At 38.3% G+C, this 26,555-nt stretch overlaps 1 protein-coding gene across 2 annotated transcripts in view; it reads left to right on the top strand.

Annotated features, from left to right (window-relative positions):
- Nucleotides 1-26,555, top strand: part of GALNT16 (polypeptide N-acetylgalactosaminyltransferase 16) — a 193,068-nt gene that overhangs the window by 69,333 nt on the left and 97,180 nt on the right. For both annotated transcript variants that reach the window (XM_081937755.1, XM_081937754.1), the window contains exon 2: nucleotides 18,834-19,009. In XM_081937755.1, the coding sequence (XP_081793881.1) occupies nucleotides 18,834-19,009 (176 nt within the window). The remainder of the gene's footprint in view (nucleotides 1-18,833; nucleotides 19,010-26,555) is intronic.

Raw genomic sequence — 26,555 nt, 5'->3', positions numbered from 1 at the left:
TTCCCAATATTCCCTAAGCATCCTCTAACGTTTCTTTTCCTGTGTAGCTGGTCACAAAAAAAATTGGGTGGTCAGGATAGAAAGGCTACATCAGTTGTAACAGCTGGCTGATTTTTTTTTTGTTGGTTTCCATGGTAACATCTTCTATTTCTTTTGGCAGGGCACGTAGTCTGAGGTAATTGAATAAAGCTATTCTTTTGGACAAAGAAAATGCTTGGAAAAATTAGTATTTGTGTGTGTGTGTCCATACATAGTTCTATAGAGAGAAATATAAGCAGAAACGGTTTTGTTTTTTCTTTTTTTGTTCCAACTAAAACACTTTTCTTTGGGCACAGCAAATATATTTCATTTGTAGCTTCCAGCATATCTGCTAAAGCAATGCTGGTCTTAGTTTTGAAAGACAGTTGCGAACACTTTCCCATTTTTTAAGCTTTATTAAACTCTTGATGGAAGTTTGCACTTGATTTCTAGAATATTTATTCTTCAGTAGCCCAATTTACATTGGGAATTGTTATCGAGAAGTCTTGAAACAAAGGATTAAGAAAACCTTCGGTGTTTTACAGTGATTTTCATTAATAGATTTTGAAGGGTTTTTTGTTTAAAAAAATCTCTTTAATGTGGTCTGACCAACACTCCAAAGAAAAGTTAATCTATTTGGTTGTGTACAAAAGGACCAATCAACGGCACTTAAAATGTTTGTGTGTGTATGTGTAAGTTTATAGTTGCTTTTTTAGAGCACACTCTCAAATTGAAGTATGTTGCTAGCATAATAAATTAAAAGACATCAGTTTGTAAATAATGTAAGAGGAGAAAAAAATATTTTGGCATACAAGCCTATAAGCAATTTAGCACATCAGTCAAAAGCAATTCTAAAAGAAAGAGTTGCAAGGTTTATTTAATGAAACTGGCTGGATTCATTCATTGTGCTAAACCACGACTTATTTAATAATAGTCTGTTGAATGCCACAATTAGGTGGGTCCACACATTATGCTAAACCATAAACCAGAAGTGCATAACATTTTTAGGCTGAATTGCCTATTCTGTAGCCTGTCAAGAACTATCCCCCCTCCCCCCAAAAGGTGGGATCAGGCCACAGATTTAAATGGGGCATGAGAAAACATAAGTTTAATGCAGTATAATTTGCATCTAAATGTAATTTAATTCATTGAATATAATTAATATGATCATACCTGAACTTTTTAATAACTTTGCCTTTTATCTAATTAAGATCACAATTAATTTTTAGAGAAGCAATGAAGACTGATCAAAAGATGATATGAATCTCAAGGAGCTTAAACCTAGCATCTCTCCCATAAATCGAAGCTTACAAACTGCAGGGGCTGATCCATACATCTTGTTACTCCAACAGAAGAATACATTCTGACACAGTAGACTGTATATACATGTGGATAAACTACCTGTGGATAACCCAAACCTCAAATTTTTAATCAAATCACCATGTAAATGCATTACCCATGGATAAGCTGACCCATATTTTCATAATATTTTGATTAAAATTTGAGGATCTATTTAGCGGTGGATGGGTTTATACTTTTAGAATATATAGGATATGTAGATTCTTTAAAAATATATATCTACTTGCGGATAAGGCCATCTATGGATGTTGAACCCTATTGTTTGGGTATATTTTAGCATCTAGAATTCTTGGCTTCAACACAATATATACAGCAATATATAAATCCAACCACCGTGGATGTAGCAATTTCTATAAGAACATAAAAAAAGTAAATTCGCCTCAGATTTCAGCTGTGGGCAGACGTGATCATGTAACTGAAGGTATATATTTATATCAACCATTTAGGATTTAGCATTCATAACACCGCTTTGAATTATGCTTTGAAGTATGCCAGCATCTGATTTCATAAGTGCACAATTGGTCCAGATTTATTATCTTCCACCAGCATCTGGATACCCTTAATCTGCACCATCTGAACTAGTTTAAATTTAATTTGAATGGGTTTAACATACCTATGCTGAATAGGGTTCTAAATAAAGTTGCTATGAAATTCCTAAGCTGATAAGAGTGATTCCTAGTTATTGTGAGCAGCTGAGTTTTTTCCAACATCTCTAAGAGCACTTTCAAGCTGCATGCTTGATCTTTAGTAGGAATGTAATCCATTTAAAACCTCTTCTAGTATCCAGGCTAGGTAACTTTCCAAATACAACCTACATATTTCAACTTGTTTACCCTCATACATACCAGTACAACAGATTCAGAAGCCCCATAATATCTCTGAACAAGGAGGTAAAAAAGAAAGACAAAGCTGCAAGCATAGATGCAGTGGTGGGTTCCAGATCCCTTTGCAACTGGTACAATTGCAAGAGGGCCCAGCGTGCACCACATGAACGTGTGCAGTGCGTGCATGCGTAGTTACCTCTTGCGATGCCTCTGCGAGCCTCTGCGACACTCCAGGTGCTTGGCGGAGCGTTGCGCAGGTGCCGTGCGCAAAAGTGCTAAAGAGCTCAAATACAGGTAAGGAGCTTGGGTGGGCCCTCCGGAGCACCGTACTGGAATGGTACCTGGTGCTCTGGGCAGGCACTGGTATGCTCGTACCGGGGCATACTGCCTGCAACCCACCACTGCAGTGGTGGGATTCAGCCAGTTCACACAGGTTCGGTAGAACCGGTAGCTAACTTTTGTGCAGTTCAGCGAACTGTCTGAATAACGTGCCTCCCCCATGCCCCCCCCTCCCAGCCATTCCTTGCCTCCATACTAGGCCGCTCACCTGGCCACCCAGCTGCTTACCCACCTGGACGACAGGGCCAATAGCTGGGCATGAAAAGGAGAGGCTGGCAGGGGAGGGGTGAGGCTTGGCCGGGTGTGGCGAGGAGAGGCTGGGTGAGGCAAGGTGCCCCTCAATGTGAGTGATGTTGATTTGGCAACGCCCACCCAGTCATATGACCACCCAGACATGCCTACCTGCTAAAGCAATGCTGGTTTTACTTTTGAAAGACTGTTGCGAACACTTTTCCATTTTTTAAGCTTTATTAAACTCCACGCCCACCCAGTCATATGACCACCCAGACACGCCTACCTAGCCATTAGGGCAGAGAACTGGTTGTTAAATTATTTGAATCCCACCACTGGCTGCAAATATAACTAACATCTTCCAATAGCTTCTTACAGAAGTTGCAAAAAATATAATTGCAAGAAAGCCATCCATGCTACCTGCTGCAATAAAAGCATCAGAGTCACTGTGCTCCCCAAATCAAGAGGAATGAATCCAGACAGAAGAGTATTGTGGTAAGCAGTATCAAATACTGCAGAAATGCCCATCTAAATAAGGAGGCCCACTGAGAAGGAATGGAAAGTTTCCCTTCCCCCTCGATCGAGGTGTGAATCGTCGCCCCTCCTTGTTAGCATATCTCAGATAAGAAATAAAAACCTGAGAACATGTTCTAATGAAAACAAAACTTTTAATATGAAAATAAAAAATAAATAAAACAAATCTATCTAATTGTTACATTTTGGCAAGAGCAATTGTCGTCCACCTTCTTGGCAGACGAACAGAAGAACAAAAAGTACAGAAGTCTCTGGAATGTGTGATGTATTAAGAAACGTGTTAAGAAGCATGCGCAGTACATCACTTGCTGATAAGGCCTATGACCTGCGCAGTATATCTCAGCACAGCTAGCAAACAATTAACGCAGTGACACCCACATCTTAGGCACTTGGCATCAAAATGTAAATTGGGAGAAGGCTGAGAAGATACTATACTTCTATTTTCACCAAAAGTTTTAGATGTGATAAATCTTGGATGGATGCAGGCGCCCTTCTCATGGTATATAGGATTTCCTGCCTGAGCAGGAAGTTGGACTAGAAGACCTCTAAGGTCCCTTCCAACTCTGTTATTCTGTTATAAACCATCTTAACTGTGGAGGGGAGATATTTAAGAGTATACCTGAATCAAAATGTTCCTAATTACAAAAAGTGAAATATTAAAGCATCTTAGATGTCTCAATCAATAAACAGTCTGAGTAGACAAGTCTGATCATATCAGCAGTTGCTCTGCATCAATAATAATAATGAAAAATATGTTTCAAAAGAAATGATTAACCTTTATGCATTCTCTGCTCCCTGCTCTTCTTCTGAGTCTTATCCTAGCAGGCAGTTTTTACTTTGTTCTGGAGCTGCAAAGATAAAAAGATTTTGTGGAATGAAAGCAATAAGAAACTTAGGCTGTGCAAAATTGGTTTTCATATTTCCTCTAATTGTCCATAGTCATAAATATTTGCTATGTGCTAAGCTTCACATATTGTATTGTGAAATGTTTATGGCCTAGGAGGAAACATCATTTTTCTTTTGTGGAATATCATGCCCGCTAGCTGTAACAAAAAAAAGAAAAGCAGCTGCAATGAATTAATTTGGATTCATTATTTGTTAAGACTCAGTTGAAGCTTTGCTTTCCAAAGAACACTTTTGTAAAAAAACAACAACCCTAATATTAGTATGCTTATAACATTATTTGCATCACAAAGGGAAGGGTTAGGGTTAAAATGATGGCTTATCTTAATTCTTTTCACATTTGCATTTTGTCATACTTCTTTGCACACCGTAGACTTTTATTCCAAATGCTACCCATTAATTAAAGCGATTAGAATGATCACTTAACATTTTCAAATCTTTGACAAAACAGTAGTAAAGAGCTACCTATTATTATAAGTGGCTTCCTGTGGGAAGATACAAGTACAAAACAAATGGATCAAGAGAATCACTTACAGAATACAAATACTGAGTTTGATTTATTTAATAAATAAAGTTTTAGAGATATATCAGGTCAGCCATGTAAATCAGCTCTACTTGGTTTTGAAAAGCATTCATATACCAATGGTAATACAAAGCAAAAAACCCCAACCCCATTAAGATTCACTTATGAAGAGTTTCTGAAACTGAGATAGAGACAGGGAGAAAAAGTTATTTCACATAAACATATATTCCATTCCATTCCCCACTATCCTGTCAGAACTGAAGAAGCTTCTTGGATGAGAAGCAAAACATCTTCAAAATAAAAAACAAGGAAGTCTAGTTGTCTCCTGAAAAAGGACCTTTGGGACAACTATGACCTGGATGATTGAGAACCTCTACAGACTTTTATTTCACATAAACTTTTAGACTAGACTAGACTAGAATAACAGAGTTGGAAAGGACCTTGAAGGTCTTCTAGTCCAACCCTCTGCCTAGACAGGAAACTCTACACCACTTCAGACAAATGGTTGTCCAACATCTTCTTAAAAACTTCCAGTGTTGGGGCATTCACAACTTCTGGAGGCAAGTTGTTCCACTGATTAATTGTTCTAACTGTCAGGAAGTTTCTCCTCAGTTCTAAGTTGCTTCTCTCCTTGATTAGTTTCCACCCATTGCTTCTTGTTCTATCCTCAGGTGCCTTGGAGAATAGTTTGACTCCCTCTTCTTTGTGGCAACCCCTGAGATATTGGAACAATGCTATCATGTCTCCCCTAGTCCTTCTTTCTCTTAAGCTAAACATACCCAGTTCCTGCAACTGTTCTTCATATGTTTTAGTCTCCAGTCCCCTAATTATCTTTGTTGCTCTTCTCTGCACTTTTTCTAGAGTCTCAACATCTTTTTTTACATCGTGGTGACCAAAACTGAATACAGTATTCCAAGTGTGGCCTTACCATTATAATGTGGCATTAACACTTCACGTGATCTTGATTCTATCCCTCGATTTTCTTTTTTAAAAAGTGGGGATTGCGAGAAGCATATACACTGAAATCTTTGCATTATCATATTTGTATATTTACAAGCTATCCCATGCTAGGTACCAACTGTTACACAATAGATATCAGTATTCACACTGAAAATGTGAAATTCTATAATTGTGTACAAAAGATTTTATCCGTGTGAAAATTATGATAAGGGCATATAATGTTCGAAGACTCAATTGCATGTCGCATTTCAAAACTTGGCAGGCTGACTCTTGTTTGCTTGCTTGCACTTTCTTATGGATTGATAAGTATCTGCTTTTAGGCCAGAGGCTTCTCACTCCTGGTCCCCAGACCACATCAGCCATAAATAATCCTTTCCCTTCACTTTCATTTATATTGTTATCATTTATTATATTTAAAGCAAATGTAAATCCAAGAAAATAAACTACTCAAGTAGGCAAGGATACATTGAACTGTATTTGCAGGTAAATACATAAATATGTATTTTCTCATCTTTCTTTCCTTTTGAAAAAACCCTAATCCTAACCCTAATCCTGGCAGACTTTAGCTCCCAGAATTCCACAGCAAGCAAAGCTTTAACCTTGGCAACATTAAGCCTGGTGGACTTCAATTCCCAGAATTGAATCTCCTGGCTGGGGAATTCTGGGAGTTGAAGTCCTCCAGGCTTACAGTTGCCTAGTTTGGAGAGCCTTGCTTTAGAGAACAGTAACAAATGCGGGGTGGGTGGGAAGAAAATGGGATGCTGAAAAAATGTAAATAGAAGGCAGACTTTGATCCATGATTCAGAAATACAAATCACAAGGGGATGTTATCATGTTATTAATCTTCTATGGAACTTCCTTTCTGTAGCTAAAAGAAACCACAATGAAAATACATTAATGGGTCATGCACTTGTAGATCCTAAGGAACTACTCAACTGATTCCCAAGTATTCACCTTCAGAGTTCTGTTAAATGTGTTTCTTACTTTTGGTATATTCTTACCTTGTGCAGATACAGCCTCTTGACTTGTGTCTCTTTTGGTTTCACAGTTGTGGACTCTGCTAAGTGTATTTGTTATCATTGGAGTGTCAAGACTGTTGCCTTGGGCAGCAAGATGATAAACCTTGAATTCTTTTTAAAACTTATTGTGCTGATGTAAAGATACTATCTCCTTCTCTTTGCTTTATTTTTGATTTGAAAGTGCTTCTGTATTTAAGAAAGTCATAAATCACTAAAGAACTAATGTCCTGCATGTATGCTGATAAAATTCAGTGGGAGGCAAATTCACAATATATGCTGACAACTCTTCCAGTTTTATTCCAAGAGAATTTTCATTTTAAATTACTGCATATTAGGGAAAGAAAACTAGCTAAATGCAACCCCCCTCCCTCAACATAGACAGCTATTTGAGGAGCAAATGCAAATGGAAAAAAGGAAGAAGAAGAAGAAGAAGAAGAAGAAGAAGAAGAAGAAGAAGAAGAAGAAGAAGAGGAGGAGGAGGAGGAGGAGGAGGAGGAGGAGGAGGAGGAGGAGGAGGAGGAGGAGGAGGAGGAGGAGGAGGAGGAGGAAGAAGGAGAAGAAGCTCAGCTTTCTTAGTTATTTAGCAGAAAGAATACTGATAAACACAATTCATCTTATCACCCAAACATATAGTCCCTGGGCAGATTTGATTGCTTTTATTACATCTCTTGTATTTTACTTCTAAAATTTCAAAAATTGAATACACCAGTGGAAAAAATGATGAACTCATTCAAACATCATAAAAATTATACATTACAACTGGGATGTCAAACTTGCAGCGTCATGGTGGCATCATGTGAAGCATCGCAACTTCCCCCCCTCGCTAAACCAGTATGGGTGTGGTCAGCGCATTACGCAATGGGGTGGGTTCCAGCAGGCACTACTGCCAGTTTGCTCATGTACGCACTTGATGTGCACTGTGCACCCATGCGCGATGCAATTAAAATTGTTCTGAGCATGCACAGAACTGAAAAACAAGATGGTGCCACCTATGCTGCCACCCGGGGAACTGGTTAGGGGCCATGGCAGGCCTGGGTTGCTGCCGGTTCCAGTGATCCAGGCCACCAAACCACTACCGGTTCAGCTGAACTGGTCTGAACCGGTAGGAACCCACCACTGGTTACGCATCTGGCCCATGGGCCTTGAGTTTGACAGCCCTGACTTACAATCTCAGACTCTGCCCATGTGCTGCCCTCTAGATGCTGGTAATTGAAAATAATCTCTGCTCTGAATAACAGTAATGAAATAATGGTGTTGGATATTATCAATCCATATAAGAATGAAGCAATCCAACTGGGATGAACAAATAATGAAATTGTTGTGTTGAGTCCCAATAAACTGCAAGAAATGGAGGCAAATGAAAGCCTTATCAAGGACTGGGATAGAGGCCTTTTTGAAAAGGTCTACTTCTGGAGCAGAAAATACAGAGAAATCTCATGATGGTGTTAAAGCTGCATGATGATGTACTTAAGATGTGGGAAATCGTGAACTATGTTCAGGGTTCAGTCTCTCAACTGAAATTCCTTAGGTAGTAAAGTGGATTATATTTTCATAGTAATTTGTACTTCCTTACAATGACAGTTGTTTCTATTCTATTTTGTCCCCTTGCTACTCATACAGTTGCTTCCTAGATACTCTGTTTTCTCTTTCCTCAGAGCAGAATTGAACCCATTCTTGATTCAGATGGATTTAATTTGCAGAGGATGGTACAACAGCAGCAGATAAATGAAATTTTACTTCCTTCTACTTGGTGCCTCATATCTGATGTGATACAATTGTCATTTTATTTATTTACCTGTATAGTCTTTTCTGTCTTGCATATTCATGGCTATAAACCATCTCAAAATGAGAATGCAGTTCATTTAAAAGCAGTTAGGTTTTTTTAAACAAGTAATTTGCCTATAAAAATATGTTAAGACATATATTCCTTACAAACCTGTCATAGAGAACTGTATGAAAGTAACAGATGAAACACAGAGGGGGGCTGATGAAACAGAGAAATCATAAGATGGCATCAAAAGCTTATGAAATGTGATGCCAGCTCTATCTTAATAAGTTCATAGGTGGCAGCATCATGGAGTACCTGGATTGAGAAGGGTTGATAAAGAAGCAAACTTGACAAGCATGGTGATATAGGACAATTGTCCTTACATGATACATAAAGCAATCTGACACTCTCAGGGTCAAAGCAGTGACACACTGCAGTTGAAGCTCAGATTTAAGTTGGATTCCCACTGTTAGTGCAAGGGCAAGAGTTTTGCTGCAATGCAAGCATTATACCCTTAAAGCAAATTGGATGTGGGCTCATGAACCACAAGGTTAAATATAAGATTGCAGTTTAGATAAGCTCAGATGTAATACTAGAATTACTGTAGTGTGATTCTTTCATTCTTTTAAATGTGTTAACTCCTTTGTGTGTGGCCAGGCAGAGAGAGATTTAGACATCTTTGTTGACAGGAGTCCAGCTGCCTCCCACATCCATTTTATCTGGGAGGGTTGCTCAGATTCTTTTTTTAGGGAAGCCTTTCAATGCTCTCACCCACATAATTGTCATCAGATACATATATTTTTTATAATATTTTATTAAATGATACATTCATGTCATGTCTCTGGAATCAAGTGCTCATAGTTCTGAAGCAGACTCAGTGTCCAATTATCTTCAGGCCATCTCTCTTCACAGATTGTCCCCAAATATTCCATTTTGTATTGTTTCTTTTTGGTCTCAGGACCTTGTAGCAAAAATATTTATTTTAAATTTAATTGCCCTATTTCCTGCTCCCCGACTTTCCAGATAATGGACTATATTCAAAATGGCGGTGCATGTATATGCAGCGGCTCAACGCTCCAGAGATTGGTAACTAAAGGGCTACCATCAGTGAGCTGTTGGACAGCATTACTTGGTCTGTTGTGTGGATGCTTGGGTGGTTTAGAGGAATTTTTGGTGAGTGGGGGTGTGTTTGGTGATTGTCATGTTTGGTCTGGCTCTGGCTCTGGCTCTGGGTGTTATATGAATTTCATTGTATGGGTATACTGTGTATATACATACAATAACAATAAAGTATTATTCTATACTCATCATGACCTGATCTAGCTGAAAACCCTGAGGATAGCAGCTTATGACTTGAATGCTGTCAAGGAATGGTGGCATACAGTAGCAAGCAAGACCTGTTTCTTGGCAAATCAAACAATAATCAGTACCTTGGAGAGTGCAACTCACCGCTTGTGGGCTAGGTCTGTTTTAACTAAAAGCATTCCTGCTTCAGCTGTGTGTATAGATAACTGGGGCAGGCTTTAACAAGGTAGGCAAAGCCAGGATCCTGTAGCTTTGCTCTGCTTGTTGCTGTGGCCATTTTGAAAGTCTCAGATTTTCTGCATAGTTGGAAGCTCACAAGAAGCCATTGGGGAAATTGATCCTGCAGATCAGGCTTCGCATTGCATATTATTATTATGTGACAGCCAGGGCCAGATTTAGATGAAAAGAGGCCCTAGGCTATTCCACTTATGGGGCCCTTTCACCTCCCGTTTTTAAGTTTGTAAATTACATGAGAGATAATAAAATACATCATTACTGTGATATATATCAATATATTAAATGAAACATATTGTAATTGGTACTAACCTTTATAAAAAATGTGGCATGGATAATAAATGAAAATAAAAGGCCCCTCTTGATCTTGAGGCCCTAGGCTGAGGCCTAGTTAGCCTATAGGAAAATCCGGCCCTGGTGACAGCATTCAGTCCCATAGGACCTGCGCATTATATAGCTGAGATAGTTTCTTACTGATTTAAGTATCTGGAATTTTAGATGACAATAGATTCCAACTACCTATAATTTGGTTCCCTTACATGTAAAGAAGAGATTGGTTCACACCCATTTTGTATAACTGGTTTTCCTAGCATTACTAATTTGGAACAAATTTTCTCATGTGCTGTTTTGGCTTTATTTGAAGTATTGGTATTCCCATTGATTTAGTTTAAGGGTTTAACCTGTAAGGGTATAATTAAAAGTTCTTAGATATGCTTCACATACAGTATGTAAATTGAAATGCTTAGATAAGCAGGTTATGCCTCCTTCCAACCCTGTGCCATATTCAATTATCTATCCCAATTTAACAAAAAATTGAAACAATCAAAAACCTTATCCATGCCAAATGTTATGCTGCTAAATGATCATAACAATGCACTACCAAGGCTATCATATTTGCACAACAGAATTCCAGCTGTAGATAGCAACAAATAGTTAACCTAACTTAGTAAACTGCAGATGTGTTCCTCCCTTCCAAACTTGAAACCAAGAAAAAATTCTTGTATAGGAATAGCAGAATGTTTTATTAAACATTTAAAATGATGTGAGCCTAAAATATAAGGATAATTATTTGTCTGCAAATTTGCTGTGAAATCACATAATCTAGTGTGGATAAGCATTGTAACAGAGTTTAATGCTAGGATGGTAAAAATTAGTTGTGTGTCTGGGGAAATGAGTTCACACATAAAGTTGAGCCAAGTTTTTGGAAGCTATAGTTTAATGAACAAGCTGTAGCTGCCTGTCTGTCGCACAGTACCAAGCCATTAGCCGACAAATAATATGACTAAGTAGATGATTGACACATTATGCCAGGGGTGTCAAACTCACATCGTCATGGCATCATCATGACATATCGCAACTCCCTCCCCCCCACTTTGCTAAACTGGCCGTGGCCGTGGCCAGTGCGTGATACATATGGCCCATGGGCCATGAGTTTGACACCCCTGCATTATGCTAACCACACCTTCGCCCATTACATTGTGTCCCAATGTTATACAGTATCTGTATCAATTAATGGTGCAATTTGCTTAATAATTCTATGATTTTTTAAAACAATTTTTTATATTTTATTATTGGAAAGACAAAACATATTTGAGAAGGAGACGGAAAATCCATGACTGAATCTCCTGACACTTTTTAAAAGTCATTAAAGCAGTATTATTAAGGAGAGAGTTGAGTTTTATCAAAATCGCACAACAAGCTTGCCCATCTGGATAGAGGAATGGAGCAGAAAGCAGATACTAAATCGTATCTAGCAAATTGTGAATACATGGAGATTGTGATTAGGACTGTACTGTGCTGTAGAGGAAGTGTTCAATTGATGCATCCCATTTTCTAGAGCATCTTCGGTGTCAATTGCATCCCTGTCCTGCTGTTGCTTTTAAATCTAAAAAAAAGGAAAAAAGACAGGAGATCCAATTATACTGTAGATCTTCCTTATCATATCTAGTTTGGGATCAGAAATCACAAATGAAATTATAAATATTGATGTTTGAAAATCAAGATAAACTCTAAGATTCTGGAGGCAGAATCACAGAAAAATCTGAGAGTGGTAGACTGATTCTTTCCTGTCTGTCACTTCCACATTTTAAAAAACTAGTACAGGATTCTATACTCAGTACGTAGGTCTTTCATTCTAGATGTCAATTGTGAAGAAGACAACTTCAGATCCTGGTCCATAACCTAAGTCCTCCTAGAAGTAATATTCTTCTTATCCCTGATGTTTTACAAAGTCAAGGAACATTAAAGGATCTTCTCAAGTTAACCACTCCTATCTCAACGGGCTGCCACTAGTTCTCTCCATCTGTCAATGAAGGATTTCCCTCAACTTTCATGTAGATATTATATTCAGTTTGGGGATTGCCTGCTTGTCAGGAGGCTGCTCAAATTTATTTTTTCATTAAACAAATTTATATAGTCACCCAACTTACACATTGGGGATTTACAACATTAAAAAAAATCTACCATATAAGAAAAACAAGTAAGAAAAACCACCTCACTCTCCATGGTAGCAATCAATCAAATCAACCACTTGATAGGCTCCATCTCCATTCAACCTCCTCAGACCTGCTGACAAAAATCACATTTTTAGATTCTTTTTGAAGAGCAATAGGGTGGGGATCGACAGTATCTCTGGGGGAATGATGTTCCATAAAGAAAAGGCCACCACCAAATAGACCCTTTTTTATGATCCCACCAGATGCACCTCCCTAATCAATGAGTCTCGTAACATGCCCTGCTTTTCCATCCTAGTGGGCCAGGTGGATGAAATAGGGGAGAGGTTGGCCTTCTAATAGCCTGGCCTCAATAAAGGAGAGAGCCAGCCTCTTGAATTGTATGTGGAAGCAGATTGGCAGCCAGCGCAGTTCCCACAGAAGAGATGTCACATCCACAAGTCTAGGCTTTTATGTCAATTATATTAATGTTAATTTTAAATATCAATGTTAATTTCATTGCCTGAGTTCCTATACTGAGTGTCCTCTTACAAACATTTTATGAAATCGGAGACAGGGTAATCAGAAAAATGTTTCTCTGGTTGTGTTGGCACCCTCTTGTGTGGAATGCAGCAGCAAGGAGAAAGTGGAGATAGTAGGAAGGAAGTAGATATTATGGGTGAGGAAGGAATTATACATATGCTAATACAGGGTGTCCTCAAAATACCTTGCTCACCTTGGCAGCACCAAGAAGAAAAAGTCCATCACTTCTACATTTCCCAGAACTGTCTTTTGGTTGAGTGGAGTCTTATATTCCAGATGGAAACTGGGATGGAAACTACTTAGAACTATGAACAGGCCAAGAGTATGTGTTCACACTTCATTTATCAATTAACCTATGGGTTAACATTATACGAAGGTGTCTTGGGCTTCTTCGCTCCCCATCTCTTCTCTTACTGAAGGCTATATACTTGGTTCCATTTGCTTTTGTTTGCAACCAGCTAAAATAAATCATGCCTGGTTTTCCATTATTTGCCTGAATAAGGTCAGAGCAAATTGTGTTTTATGAACCTGGCTTGTCTGAATAAACTACAATTAAAGCTAAAAGTACTTTCTAGTAGATATGGAAACCAACTCTTGTTAGCAAAGGATTTCATGGCACAGGAGTAGAAGAGAAGGGAGAAGATTTGCATGTACAATATTAAACAACGGCTTTAGCACTGTATTTGAATGATTTCAAAGCCTACTGCTTCTACCTTTGGTGGTTCATGAATAATGCTTGTGCTTAAGAATCTTTAGATCGTTGTGTTTCTCGTATATAAATTGATGGAAGACAGTGGAAGGTGAAGAAACTATTGAAAGCAATGGTTAAAATGCAGGTTTTAATTTACATTCCAGAAACATGAGCAGACAGTGGACTATGCAAAATTTGTGGGACAGGGCAAACAGAAATATCACATAAAAGTTCAGTCAGCTGAAATAACTGCAGATTCATAACTAGTTTTGGGCAGCCATCTTATGTTTTCCTCAGCATGGCGCCTTTTCCAGCTACTCAGGACCTTTTTATGAGAGAATGTTTTTTTAAGGAATTGGATTAATCCCGCTTCCCCAACTTGATCCTCTTGATATGTTGGAACTATTGCGATCAACTCCAGACATGCCTTGAACTGAAAGGTAATAAAGGATACAGGAGAAGAGCAGACTAATGGCTAAGCCAAAAATTGATAGCCATGTTTGCTCTAGAGCCCCAGTTCATAGCAACGATGAGTCAAAATCAAGGAGAAAGCGGAGATATTTTTTTTTCTTGAAGATCAGATAAAAAGCAAAAGCAGTAAACAGCACACTCTGTCAGATAAAAATGGTAAAACATCTCCCAATACTTTGGAATGGAATATTTTCAGACACTGGAAAGTCAATGAGAATCAAATACAACAAATGAATTAGGATATTTTTGCTTCTATTCTAAATTTCTATTAAACCCTTTCAATTTACTTGACAATATTTATGTATGAATACAATTGGATAATGCTCCACAATCACATTTTCCCCTGCTCTGTTCAATTGTGTCTGATTCTCAGTGGCTGCTTGGGCAAGTCCCTGAAGTTTTCTTGGCAAGGTTTTTCAAGAGTGATTTGTCATTGCCTCCTTTCTTGGACTAAGAGAGAATGACTGGCCCAAGGTCACATAGGTGGCTTTGTGCCTAAAACAAGCTAGAACTCAGAATCTCCAAGTTTCTGGACTGATGCCTTAACCACTACACTAAACTCGCCTATGCATAGCACCATGAACAAAAAACAGAAAATTGGTGACTTAAAGCATGTTCTATCAACATTGTAATGCTAACTATACCAGGGAGGTGGGCAGTTAAGAAGTTTGATATATAAAATAAATAAATAACTGATAAGAATCCAGGAGATAGTTTGTAAAAAGCCATCTTCACGCTCCGCTGTTTTCAGTCAAAAGAACCATGACCAGTTCACAGGAAATTTGCTATGAAAGTCTCTATGTAAACATTGATTGATTGTTTATGTGCCATCAAGTCATTCATGACTCCTAGTCATCACATATATTTTTTCCCATGACAATCTGTCACTAACCTTCTTTTCCAAGTCTCCCAATGGTGCACTTATCACCACTATAACTGAGATCATCCATCTTGAGGCTAGTCATCATCTTCTTCTCTTTCCTTCCACCTTTTCTAACATAAGAGCCTTTTCTAAAGAGCTGAATCTTCACATAATGTAATTGAAATAAGGTAACTTGAATCTGGTTATATGTGCCTTAAGTGAGAACTCTGAATCATTTTGTTTGGTGATCCACCAGTTTCTTGGATGTCCATGATGTTCTGAGGAGACTTTTCCAACACCAAAGTTCAACTATTCTTCCTATCCTGCTTCTTCAAAGCCCAATTTTCACTTCCATAGAGGATTACCAAGAATATCACGGCTTGCATGATTCTGATCTTTGCAGGTTTAGACATCTCACAGCATTTGAATTTCTTTTCCAAGGCCTTAATATGGTTGCTTTACCAAATACTGGCTTGTGGTGTATTTCTTAACTGCTTTTTCCTTTATGTTTGACGGTTGATTCTAAAAGACAGAAGTTATCTACCACTTCAATATTTTCATTGCTGGGTTTAAGGCTGGTTGTTATTGGACAATCAATTAGTTTTAAATTGAAATTCTCATAATCCTGTCCCTTTCATTTCAATAAATCTCATTAAAGAAGGCTTTGTGAGAAGCTTGCTTAGGAGAAATATTTTCAGTTTGAAGCAGCTGCCTAAACTGGACACTTCACCCAACGCTAGTTGAACCTCGTTGGGTGAAGCGCTAGTTGAATAGTGCTAGTTGAATAGTGAACCTGTCTTCACTATTATTTTGATACAGCAATACTTGAATAACTCTAGAAGGCAGATGGGCCTTTTCTTCACTAGTCACTCATCACATCTTCTAGAATCACTCAACCATAAGAACAATGAAGATAGGCTTCATGCAAACTGCAGGAAAAAATATATTCCATGACAAATTTGAATATATTGTTATGCACGTGGCAGTCAAGCAAGCTACCATTGTCAAATCCTTTTCCTAATCTCCCTCCCAAGCTTTTTTCTTCGAGACTCCTGCTTTAGACTACAAATCTATGGACAGGGATTTTGTGTGTGGCGGGGAGGGGGATCATTGGCAGCCTATGTCAGCTGTGAAGGGAAAATGCTTTCCACAAAAAAATAAATATTTAATTATTTTGCCTCTGGCATTTCAGAGATCAGGAAGGAAAGCCAGCAAATGTGTGCAGATAAAACAGTATACAGGCATCGAAATGCTTGTCACACTTGTCCAATACCTTCTTTTAAAACTGAAGATAATTGTTCCAGACATTTGAAAAGAAGAAAAAGCTGAAATGCCAAAGGTAAACAGTTCAATTCTAGGGTATTACTCAAATGTAATTAATCCATCTTAAATAGGTATCATCTTAGACAGTTTTCATTTCTAAGCTGTTTTTCTACTTGAAATTCTAACCTTTTCTGATGACTTATTTTTAATGAATTTGCTGCTGTAATGGTTTTCAGAAAATGGTTTATACAGTTTTTTTTCTCACAAAAGTGTAGTTTTCTTTGCAGGTGGTCTTCAGCTAATAACCATTCAATCAGCATCTGTTCAAAGTTAAAACAATGCTGAACAAGGAGACTTACAACTGGTACTTGAACCTGTAAATATCGCAGTATCCCCGTCATCATCTGATTGTGATTCAGTGCTTGGCAACTGGCTTGCAATTAAGATGGTCTCAGCATCCCATGGTCTTCCAACAAGAAAAGTTAATGGGGAAATTGCAAGGAGATAGCAAATGGTGATCATGTGATGATGTCATGCCTAACAATCACACACAGGATTTGTCTAATGACTGCAATTGGAACTTCCGAAATTGCAATCATTGGTTGGTGTGGTCACATGACATTGCGTTGTCTGCCCAATTACCATTGTTAACTGATGACCGCCTATATTTCCACTGCTTTAAAGAGGATAAAAGCCGTGTACACTATTTACACCACTTTTCATTTTGTATTTTCATGTATAGAGGGCAGGACCTACATTGAATAGTAAATTGGGCAAGAGTCATTCAGAAAACAGCTTATTTTAAGTGTTTTAAAACAAAAGGGAAGACTGCAATAAAGCTGGAAGGAAAGATATGGATTTTCTATACGGTTTGCTGAATCACCGTAGGATGCATTTTCCTTGGGTATTCATTAGGAAACCTTTTTTAAATCTGCTTTCTCTCCTGTGAATAAGGTCTTGACAGATATTGACAAGCTCAACAATTACTACCTTTAACCGTTTTAACAAACATTGCTCATCATTTAGTATCTAGCGTCTCTCAGTAAAACTGTGCATCCCTATATGGCATCTAACCAACTTATCCTAACAATGAGGCTCATTTCAGCCTACAGGAGGTGAAAGTAGTTATTGTACTGATAGAAGGACATTTTTTTCATGCAAACCAATGGTGAAAGAGGAGGAATACATACTGCATCATCAGAGGTGGCATTCACCTACTTTCCCTTCCAGTTTGCAAATGCGAAAGTGTGCGCATCCACGCATGTGCTCGGCCTTCCGTGCATGCACTTTGATCGTGCCCACGGTTTGCACACCTGCACGTGGTTTGAAAATGTGCCTAAATAGGATGGCATAGAGCCAAGGCAGGTGGGCAGGCCCACCTGTGATTTCCACTACCGGTTCGGTTGAACCAGTCCGAACCGGCTGAATACGACCTCTGTGCATCATGTATCTCTGGGAGTGTAAATTGTAAAGCAAGCCCTTCCTTTTCTTTGAACAGATTTAGTAGACTTTTGACAAGTATCCTTTTAGGTCAAAGTAGTTGACCAGGTAAGATAATTCTATATTAACCTTTCCCAGTTTAATGCTCCTCAGTTGTAATGGCCATATTTCTTAGAATTCGTTCTAGACTGATGTTGTTGGTTAGGAATTTAGGAAGAAAAGGCCAGCTATGTGGCAGCACTTAATTGACCATGACTTATCTTAAAACATTAAGTAAGATAGTATTTGAATGAGAGACCACAAAGGCCATTAGTTGGACCAGTAAGTTGAAAGAAAGAAAAAAAGGAAAAGACATACCAGTTCCATATTGTTGTTAAAAAGCATCCAGATGTATATGTTGTATATATCATTCAAAATATAGGTATATAACTTAAACTGAAGTCTGCAATATTTTAAGTGTATTACTGTAAAGTAGGGGCCACCGAAAACCAATATGGTTGTAGGGATTAAGGCAATGATCTAGAATAGAGGTGTCAAACTCATGTCATCATGGTGGTGTCATGTGACATAATTGGACTCCCTCCCCCTTTGCTAAACCGGGCCCATGGGCTGGGAGTTTGACAGCCCTGGTCTAGAAACTGTGAGACTGTAAGTTCGAGTCCTGCCTTAGCCACAAAGCAAGCTGGGTGACCTTCAGCCACTTGCTTCTCTCAGTCCCAGGAAGCAGACAATGGCAAACCATTTTCAAAAAACCTTGTCAAGAAAACTGCAGGGATTTGTCCGAGCAGTCATTAGGTTTCAGAACTAACTCAAAGGAACAAAAAGAAAAAAAAAAGCCCTACTAAAATAAAAGAATATAAATGTATACAAATTTTTGACAATAATAAAAAGGAAACTTAGTCTTCATTTCCTCTGCATGATCATAATCAATCAGACAATGATTGGGTTGACAAAATAAAATTTTGTCCCTTTTCCCCCCGCCCTCCAAAATAAAACTCTGCCCGTACTACTTTGAAAATCTGTTTCTGGCTCTCAATAGAATGTTAGGTTGTCACTTGTATACTAAGAGGCCTTCTCCTTTATCGGGCTAACTTTTAACTCTGTCTCTCTCCAGGCATCTAAGCCACCACAAGCTGAGAAAAATGGCTTAAGAGGATTTGATGAAAAGGCCTATGTATCGTCGAAACTACTAAAGGCTGGAGAAGACCCTTATCGACAACATGCTTTCAATCAGTTGGAGAGTGACAAACTGAGCAGTGACCGGCCCATCAGAGACACTAGACATTACAGGTACTCTAGTGAAGATGAGAATGGATTGTAATCAATACTTTATACCGTGGCATCTCTGTGACCTGATCCTTGGGCCAGTTTAATTTTGAAAGACAGAAATATATTATCTGTATCCCACCTGACAAAGGAGTTCTCATCCTTAATGCAGGCTGTTTTATTTATTTTAACATCTGGATATAGTTAAGGTAAAGATGTCATAGAAGAAGGAAACATTATTTAACATTTAAACAAATATCTAGAAATGTGATAATGCAGTGAAATGTGCCAGATGGTTATGTATATTTAGTTCCTATTAAGGATCCTAACAGTAACTAGTAAAAAGCCAAGAAATGAGCTTTTCCACACAACACAAATGTGCTCTGACAATACCATTTTTTCTGCCCTTGCCCCTATGTTGTTCCCTTCATCTCAACTCCAGCCCTTGAGTGAAATAAATCAAAATTATCTTCGGTTGGATCAGCATTAGAAACGTATTATCTTTTTTATTTTGATATGGTCCAATGGCAAACTCAAGATGCATATAAAATCTGTAGCCTTTGTCACCCATCATTTTGGAGGAAAATCAAATGATTGGCAGTAGCTGAAAACATAGGCAATATAGCCAGGATAGGAACTGACAGTTGGGATGGCCAATTTCATGCTAGAATAGCAGGGGTCCCCAAGGCCTGGTCCACAGACCAATCCCAGTCTGTGGGCCAATTGGAACCAGGCCACACAAGTGGTGGGTGAGTGTGTGAAGCTTCATTTGCGCATGCACGCGATTGGGTTGTGTGCATGAAACCATCCCTGCTACCATCTGCTGCCAGTCTGTGAAACTGCAGTATAGTTTTCTGCTGACTCAATAATAATACAATAATACAATAGTAGAGTTGGAAGGGATCTTGGAGATCTTCTAGTCCAACCCCTTGCCTAGGCAGAAAACCTTATACCGTTTCAGACAAATGGTTATCCAACATCTTCTTAAAGACTCCCAGTGTTGGGGCATTCACAACTTCTGGAAGCAAGCTGTTCCACTGATTAATTGTTCTAACTGTCAGGAAATTTCTCCTCAGTTCTAAGTTGCTTCTCTCCTTGATTAGTTTCCACCCATTGCTTCTTGTTCTACCCTCAGGTGCCTTGGAAAATAGTTTGACTCCCTCTTCTTTGTGGCAACCCCTGAGATATCGGAACACTGCTATCATGTCTCCCCTAGTCCTTCTTTTCAATAAACTAGACATACCCAGTTCCTGCAACCGTTCTTCGTATGTTTTAGCCTCCAGTCCTCTAATCACCTTTATTGCTCTTCTCTGCACTCTTTCTAGATTCTCCACATATTTTCTACATCATGGCTACCAAAACTGAATGCAGTATTCCAAATGCTTACCAAGATATTATAAAGTGGTATTAACACTTCACGTGATCTTGATTCTATCCCTCTGTTTATGTAGCCTAGAACTGTTTATGTAGCCTAGAACCGTTTATGTAGCCTAGAACTGTGACTCAAGAAAGAATGACAAATTCTGGAGAAAGGGTCAAGGAATTCAGGCAATTACAAACTCCTTGACCCTTTCTTCCTGGAATTGTAGTTTACCAGATATATATAAATCCCTGCTGGGTTTTTTTTTAAAGAGCTAATCTAAAATCATGGTGGCTCTTCTGTTCCTTTGCTTTATAAGGAATATTTTTAGTCAGAGAAAGAACAGCTCACAAAATGACTGAAATTAGGAAAAGTCTTTTTAAAAATCTGTCCTGAGATAATATCATTTCTGCCTCATCACAATTAAGAAATCAGCTTTACAATTGTAAATGATGAGTCATCAGACGTTTCTAACTTGTTTATTTATATATAAGGAGGAGAGCCTGTGGCTTAGTGGCTAATACAACTGCCTAATATGTAATACAGCCCTGGTTCGAATCCCAGTAAGGGTATGGCTAGCTGATGAGAGCTAAATAGCTTGAAATAGATCTATACTAGGCTCCCTTTATTTATTTATATAATTATATATATATATAATTTTCAAAACAGGCACAACACAAGAATCCTCCTTCTTTACATACTGTAGAAAGTGTATCAATTGGTTACAAAATATTTTCGTGCATCTGATCCAAAGTCATCAACCATAATTCATATTAACTCAAGTATTTTAACTCAGATATATTTATACATATTACCATCATCATACCTCCATTTTCATTTGACTATGATTGTTTAAACATCCTTCATCATAAAATATACCAAGATTTAAAACATAACCACATACTGGCATTTCATTTGCTATTTCTAATATCCTCCAATAACACCAAATCCTTATGGCCTATTCTGGCTAAACATCCATAATATTTAGTAACAAAAATTTCTAATCCTCCTTTCCAAATCACTGTTTACAATTTACATCCACGTTCCTTATGTTGTACCCATGCATATATATATACAGTGTTATCATTATCCTCCTTTATTTGACTGTATCCTTTATCATTTTTCTCCCTAATAATCAAAACTTAAAAAAATTTAACTTAGTTCTTTTTTATTAACCTTTATAAAAAACAAAAAAAATATAATCTTCCTTTCATAGGTACCATTCAATATTATATCCAATTATTACTTATCATAGCAATACATATGTATACATTATTATCATTATCAATTATTTATTTAACTATATCTATTTCACTAAGTTTAACTAGTTTTAGATTATACACTTTCATCTATGAGCCTGTATCTTTCCAGTAGCAAAACAATCTCATGTCTTCTGCCATTTGTAGTATCAGTCCTCTAATCATCTCCTTAATCAAATTTGTATGGACTCCTCTTTGCAACTCATTGCTTATTAAATCTTTCATGTAATTTCGATGCCCTTCTTCTGTTTCCTTGATCAGCTTATCTTTAATTGTCAGTGGTGTTTTCAATGATGTTGCTACTAAAATTTCTCTCTTTAAATCCATAAATTCTTTTATTTTTTCTTCTTCTGTATCTTGCCATCTGGGGTAGAGTTCCCCTCCATTTAATTCCTCTTTCCGTATTCCACTCTTTCCATTTCCAGACACAAACCAATCACCATAGATATCAGCGGGTTTAATTTCTTTGTGGTCATTTTTCTCTTCGGTTTTTAGGACTCCAATCTCCACTTTTTCCATTTGATAAACATCTCCAACTTCATCATATTTTACTGTTAGATGCTCTAGATTTTCCAACTTCTTCTCCATCCTCTCAAATGTGTTTGATAATTTCTGAATTTCTAAAAATATCTTTTGCAAACTTAAAGTTTCTTTCTGCTGTTGAGATTGTGCCATTATCTCCAGCTGACAAACACTGCTGCTCTGGCTTGGAAGGTTTTTACAAGATTAAGCATAAATTCACAATAAGGTTTTATTTTCACTTTTCTCTGGTTAAAGATATACTTCAAAGGAACATCTGTATGCTTTTCTTCTTATCACTCTCTATAAACAAGCAGTGAGACCTTGAAGTGCCAAGCCAGAATAATCAGTGAGGAAAGTAAAAATGTTTTGTTTCCAATACACAAACCTTCAGCCTCCAAGTAGCAGTGTCACCTTTCCCTCTGTTGTTACAAATTTCTTTGTTGCTTTTTGTATCTTTTTTATTCCAAGTTTTTTAAAAAAGTCAAATTCTTGAATGAAATAGAGAAGAAAAAGGGAAAAACACACACAGTAATGAAGAAGGAGAATTTTAGTCCATAGGTTGCAAAAAATAATAATGAAAAAAAGATAGAAGAAGAAAACTTAATCCATTCGTTTTAAAAGACTTGCATAAATTCCATCCATGAAAATAGCATTTAAAAAGTAAGATAACCCACTGTCCAAAACAATTCAAAGCTTAATTCCTCCGCTTATTTCTTCTGTTCTCAAATTTAAATTAACTTTACGTTTTTTATAGGCAGTCTCTTTTAAAATGGTAAAAATTCCTCACCATCTGAAAACACTTTCTCTTTCCGCATCCTTCCATTTTGGAGCCACCCTGACTTCATCAGCCTAGGGGCTGTGCTTTTGTCACCAGCTAGAAGAACTTCTCCTGGATCGATCAGGGACTTTGAGATGTCCCTGAGATCAGCAGGACATATTCTTCCTGTTCACCATCTCTGCGGGACGGTTTAGGTCCATTTGGACCACCCAGCGGCAAAAGTATGGATGGTGATTTCAGAGCATTGAGATTGCACATCGTCTCATTGCAACATTAGCTCCTCCTCTCCAGATGTTTCTAACTTCTGAACTGAAACAACAGCTGTTGGCCTTATAGGAGGCCAACATATAGGAAGAAGGGATAACCACAGGTCTGTAGACTTTCAGTTTTATGGAGATGTGAATGTTGTCTTGATTAAGCACTTTAGTACACAGCTGCCCCAGTGCCTGGCTGACATTATTGATCTTGGAGTTAATTTCTTTGTCCAAAGACTCATTACTTTGAGACGATCTTTCCCAAATACAATATTTGAAGCTTTTATTTTTCAGCTAGATGTTGTCAACAGTGAATTTTGGTCCTATGGGCTTGTTATTTGGTATGGGATTTCATCTTGCTCAGGCTGATAATCAGGCCGAGGGCATAGTGGTATCTAATAATTTGTTCACCATTAACTGTAGATCATTGTCTTTGTGCCCTAGAAGCTCAAAGTCACAGCAAAATGGATTTCTTGAATGATTGCATGGAGGCACTTCATCCATGCATTCAACTGGCAAAGGTCAAAAAGAGAGTCATCCAATCAATGCTTGGTGGTGAAATTCAATTTTTTTTACTACCGGTTCTGTGTGCGTGGCTTGGTGGGGGTGGCAGGGAAAGGATACTGCAAAATCTCCATTCCCTCCCCACTCCAGGGGAAGGATACTGCAAAATCCCCATTCCCTCCCCACTCCTGGGGAAAGGATATTGCAAAATCTCCATTCCCACCCCACTCTGGGGCCAGGCAGAGATGATATTTGCTGGTTCTTCAAACTACTCACAATTTCTGCTACTGGTTCTCCAGAACCTGCTGAATTTCACCCCTGACACACACCCCTTATTTCAGACAGCATGTGACAACATGCAAGTAAAAAACAGATTGAATAGGACTGGGGCTACCGTACAAGCCTATTTTATTTCACTGGAAATGACAAATGCAGCTGATATATCAATTTTGTAAAAAAAACAAAACAAAAACCCTGTCCTTTCATTCCATTGTGGAGTAGCTGAATCAACTTCACAAATTCCTTGGGCATCCATAATGTCTTAGGATAATCCAGAGACCCTCCTTGTTTACAATGTCAAATGCCTTTCTTAGGCCAATGGAGAAACAGAATAAAGGGGCTTGTTCTGCTTGATGCACTTTGTCACTTGCCTCATGGCAAACCTCATATGCTAAAAGCTGTACTGCACCTCTGGGAGGTCCCTTTTTGAGAAAGTGGCAAGTCTGTTCAGGAGCATGTGGGCAAAGATCTTGCCTGTAAGAGAGACAGCTGTGAGATACTTTAGTAATTTCCACAGTCTTATTTGGTTCCCCTATTTTTATAGAGAACCACAATGAGGGCATCATGGAAGCCATCAGGCATTTCACCTGTGGACCAAATGTCTTCCAAAAGTCTTGAATGCCTGCAAGGTGTTTGGGTCTAATGCTCTGTAGATCTCAATAGAAATGCCACCTGCCCTGTTGCTTTATTTGAGCTCATCTGCGAGTTCACTTCCCTGGTCTCATCAGTAGAGGGAAGGAGGCAGATCTAGGGCATACAAGACTGGCAGCTGTAAGACCAACTGTGGACAGCCTATTGAGTAAGTTGGAAAAGTGTTTGGCTCAGTGGGGTTTTCAGTCTTTCCTGGTCTCTGATTAGGTTCAACGCATTCAATGATAGCAAGGGGAGCATCCCGATTTAGAAGGATCATAAACTGACTTTATGGCACTGAAGGACTCTGTGATGGCATGCACACCTGCAAAATGTTCCACCTTCTCAGCTTTCCTCTGCCACCAACCTTACTTGCAGATGTGTGTGTGCTTTGGACTGCAGGTACTTAAAATTTATTTGAGACAGATGATGGATCATTCTGCCAGTCTGCCTTGTCCTTGTCCTTGACCTGGAGGGCTGCTGAAATGGTTTTGTGGTTTTCATCAAACCAGTCTTGATGGGCCCAGGTTTTCAGTCCAAGTACAGTTGTTGCAATCTGGTTGATGACATGTTAAAATGGTGTCCACTTTTCAGAATAGGTTTCAAGAAGTGGTAAATTGCTGGAGAGCTTTATGGCCTGAGCATTTGAAGGACCATCTATTTCCTGTACCTTCTGCCCATAACGTATAATGGACTGTAGTTGACATGTTTTGGGTCCCATCAATTAAATGATGGATCTTCTCTGACACTGTGCCTATAGTCTGGAACCACATTGCCCCAGACATTGGTATGGCACCTATTTGGCCCTTGTTTACATAGACTCTAAAAACTGAGTGTTTCCCCCAGGCCTTGGGAGACCTTTAATGGGAATGATTTATTTTGGAACATACATTTTATTGTCTTTTTGACATTTATTGTTTTTTTTTTGTTACAGTGTTTTGAACTCTTTGGTCAGTTGTATATAATATAATACTGTATATCACCCTCAGCTGTTATGGAATCAATCATATTTAGACAATTAACAAAAGTGCAAAACAAAGAATCCCTTCCTAAAATGCAACTGACTAAAGTTATTTGGGATCAGCCTGGGGCTAACAATAATCCAAAAAAGTAGGTCCCGGTACCAATATTACTATTTTGCAACAAATTCTTAGGAATTGTCTGTCTGTAACATCTATGCTTATCATACAATTTTGTTGCCGGGGGGTGGGGGGAATCTCTCTTGGGCTCTTGTTTCAGCTGTGACAGCATCAGTGAATTCCTCAGAAAATCTAGGCTACGTCGAAATTAATTCAAATTATGCTTTGGATTCTATGTTCACAGCACAGCTGTACAGTCAGATTTTCCCCCTTTTTATAGAGTTTGCTGCTAAAGATTGTGCCCAAATTGGAGTCTATTTGTGAGCTCTAGTCTAGCCTTAGGCATAAAAAAAATCAGCTGGGCCAGCTGCTCATTTCACAGTTGTTGTGAGAATAGGAGGAATAATAAATGCTTGCATATTTGCTACCTTAAGTTGTATATGAAAAGGAGGATTAAACAAAACCAACTGCCCATCCTTGCAGGTTGGCAGATGTGCTGTAGTTCATGCTGCTATTCTAGAACACCGGCTTCTGAAAAATTATCTGAAGTTGGCATTGGGTTACTTTTTAAATCCCTTTAGATGGGGATAGATAGATAAATATCTATTTTAGGCTTCAGTTCCCCTAATTTGCAGTCAACCTGAGCATTTAATATTTCTGATGAGCATCAATTGGCAAAGGCTATGCTCAAAGAAAATGTTTCTGTGCATACATGTGTTTCAAAACTAACTGGCAAGGTCTTCAGAGGTATGGCAACTATACCTTTTCTTTTCTTCTCATAATCTGAGTAATTTAACCTGTCTGGGTAGCTTAGCATTATGAAGAATGAATGATTCTTCCAAAGACATTAATTTTCTAACTTTTCAGCCAAAAGTGTGTAATTACCTGTTTTCTGAGACTCTTTG

The sequence above is a fragment of the Natrix helvetica genome (genome assembly GCF_964273705.1).
Source record: "Natrix helvetica genome assembly, chromosome: 1".
In the NCBI taxonomy this organism is placed as follows: Eukaryota; Metazoa; Chordata; class Lepidosauria; order Squamata; family Natricidae; genus Natrix; species Natrix helvetica.
The sequence above is the reverse complement of the archived record's forward strand: the minus strand, read 5'-3'. Positions and strand labels throughout refer to the sequence as shown.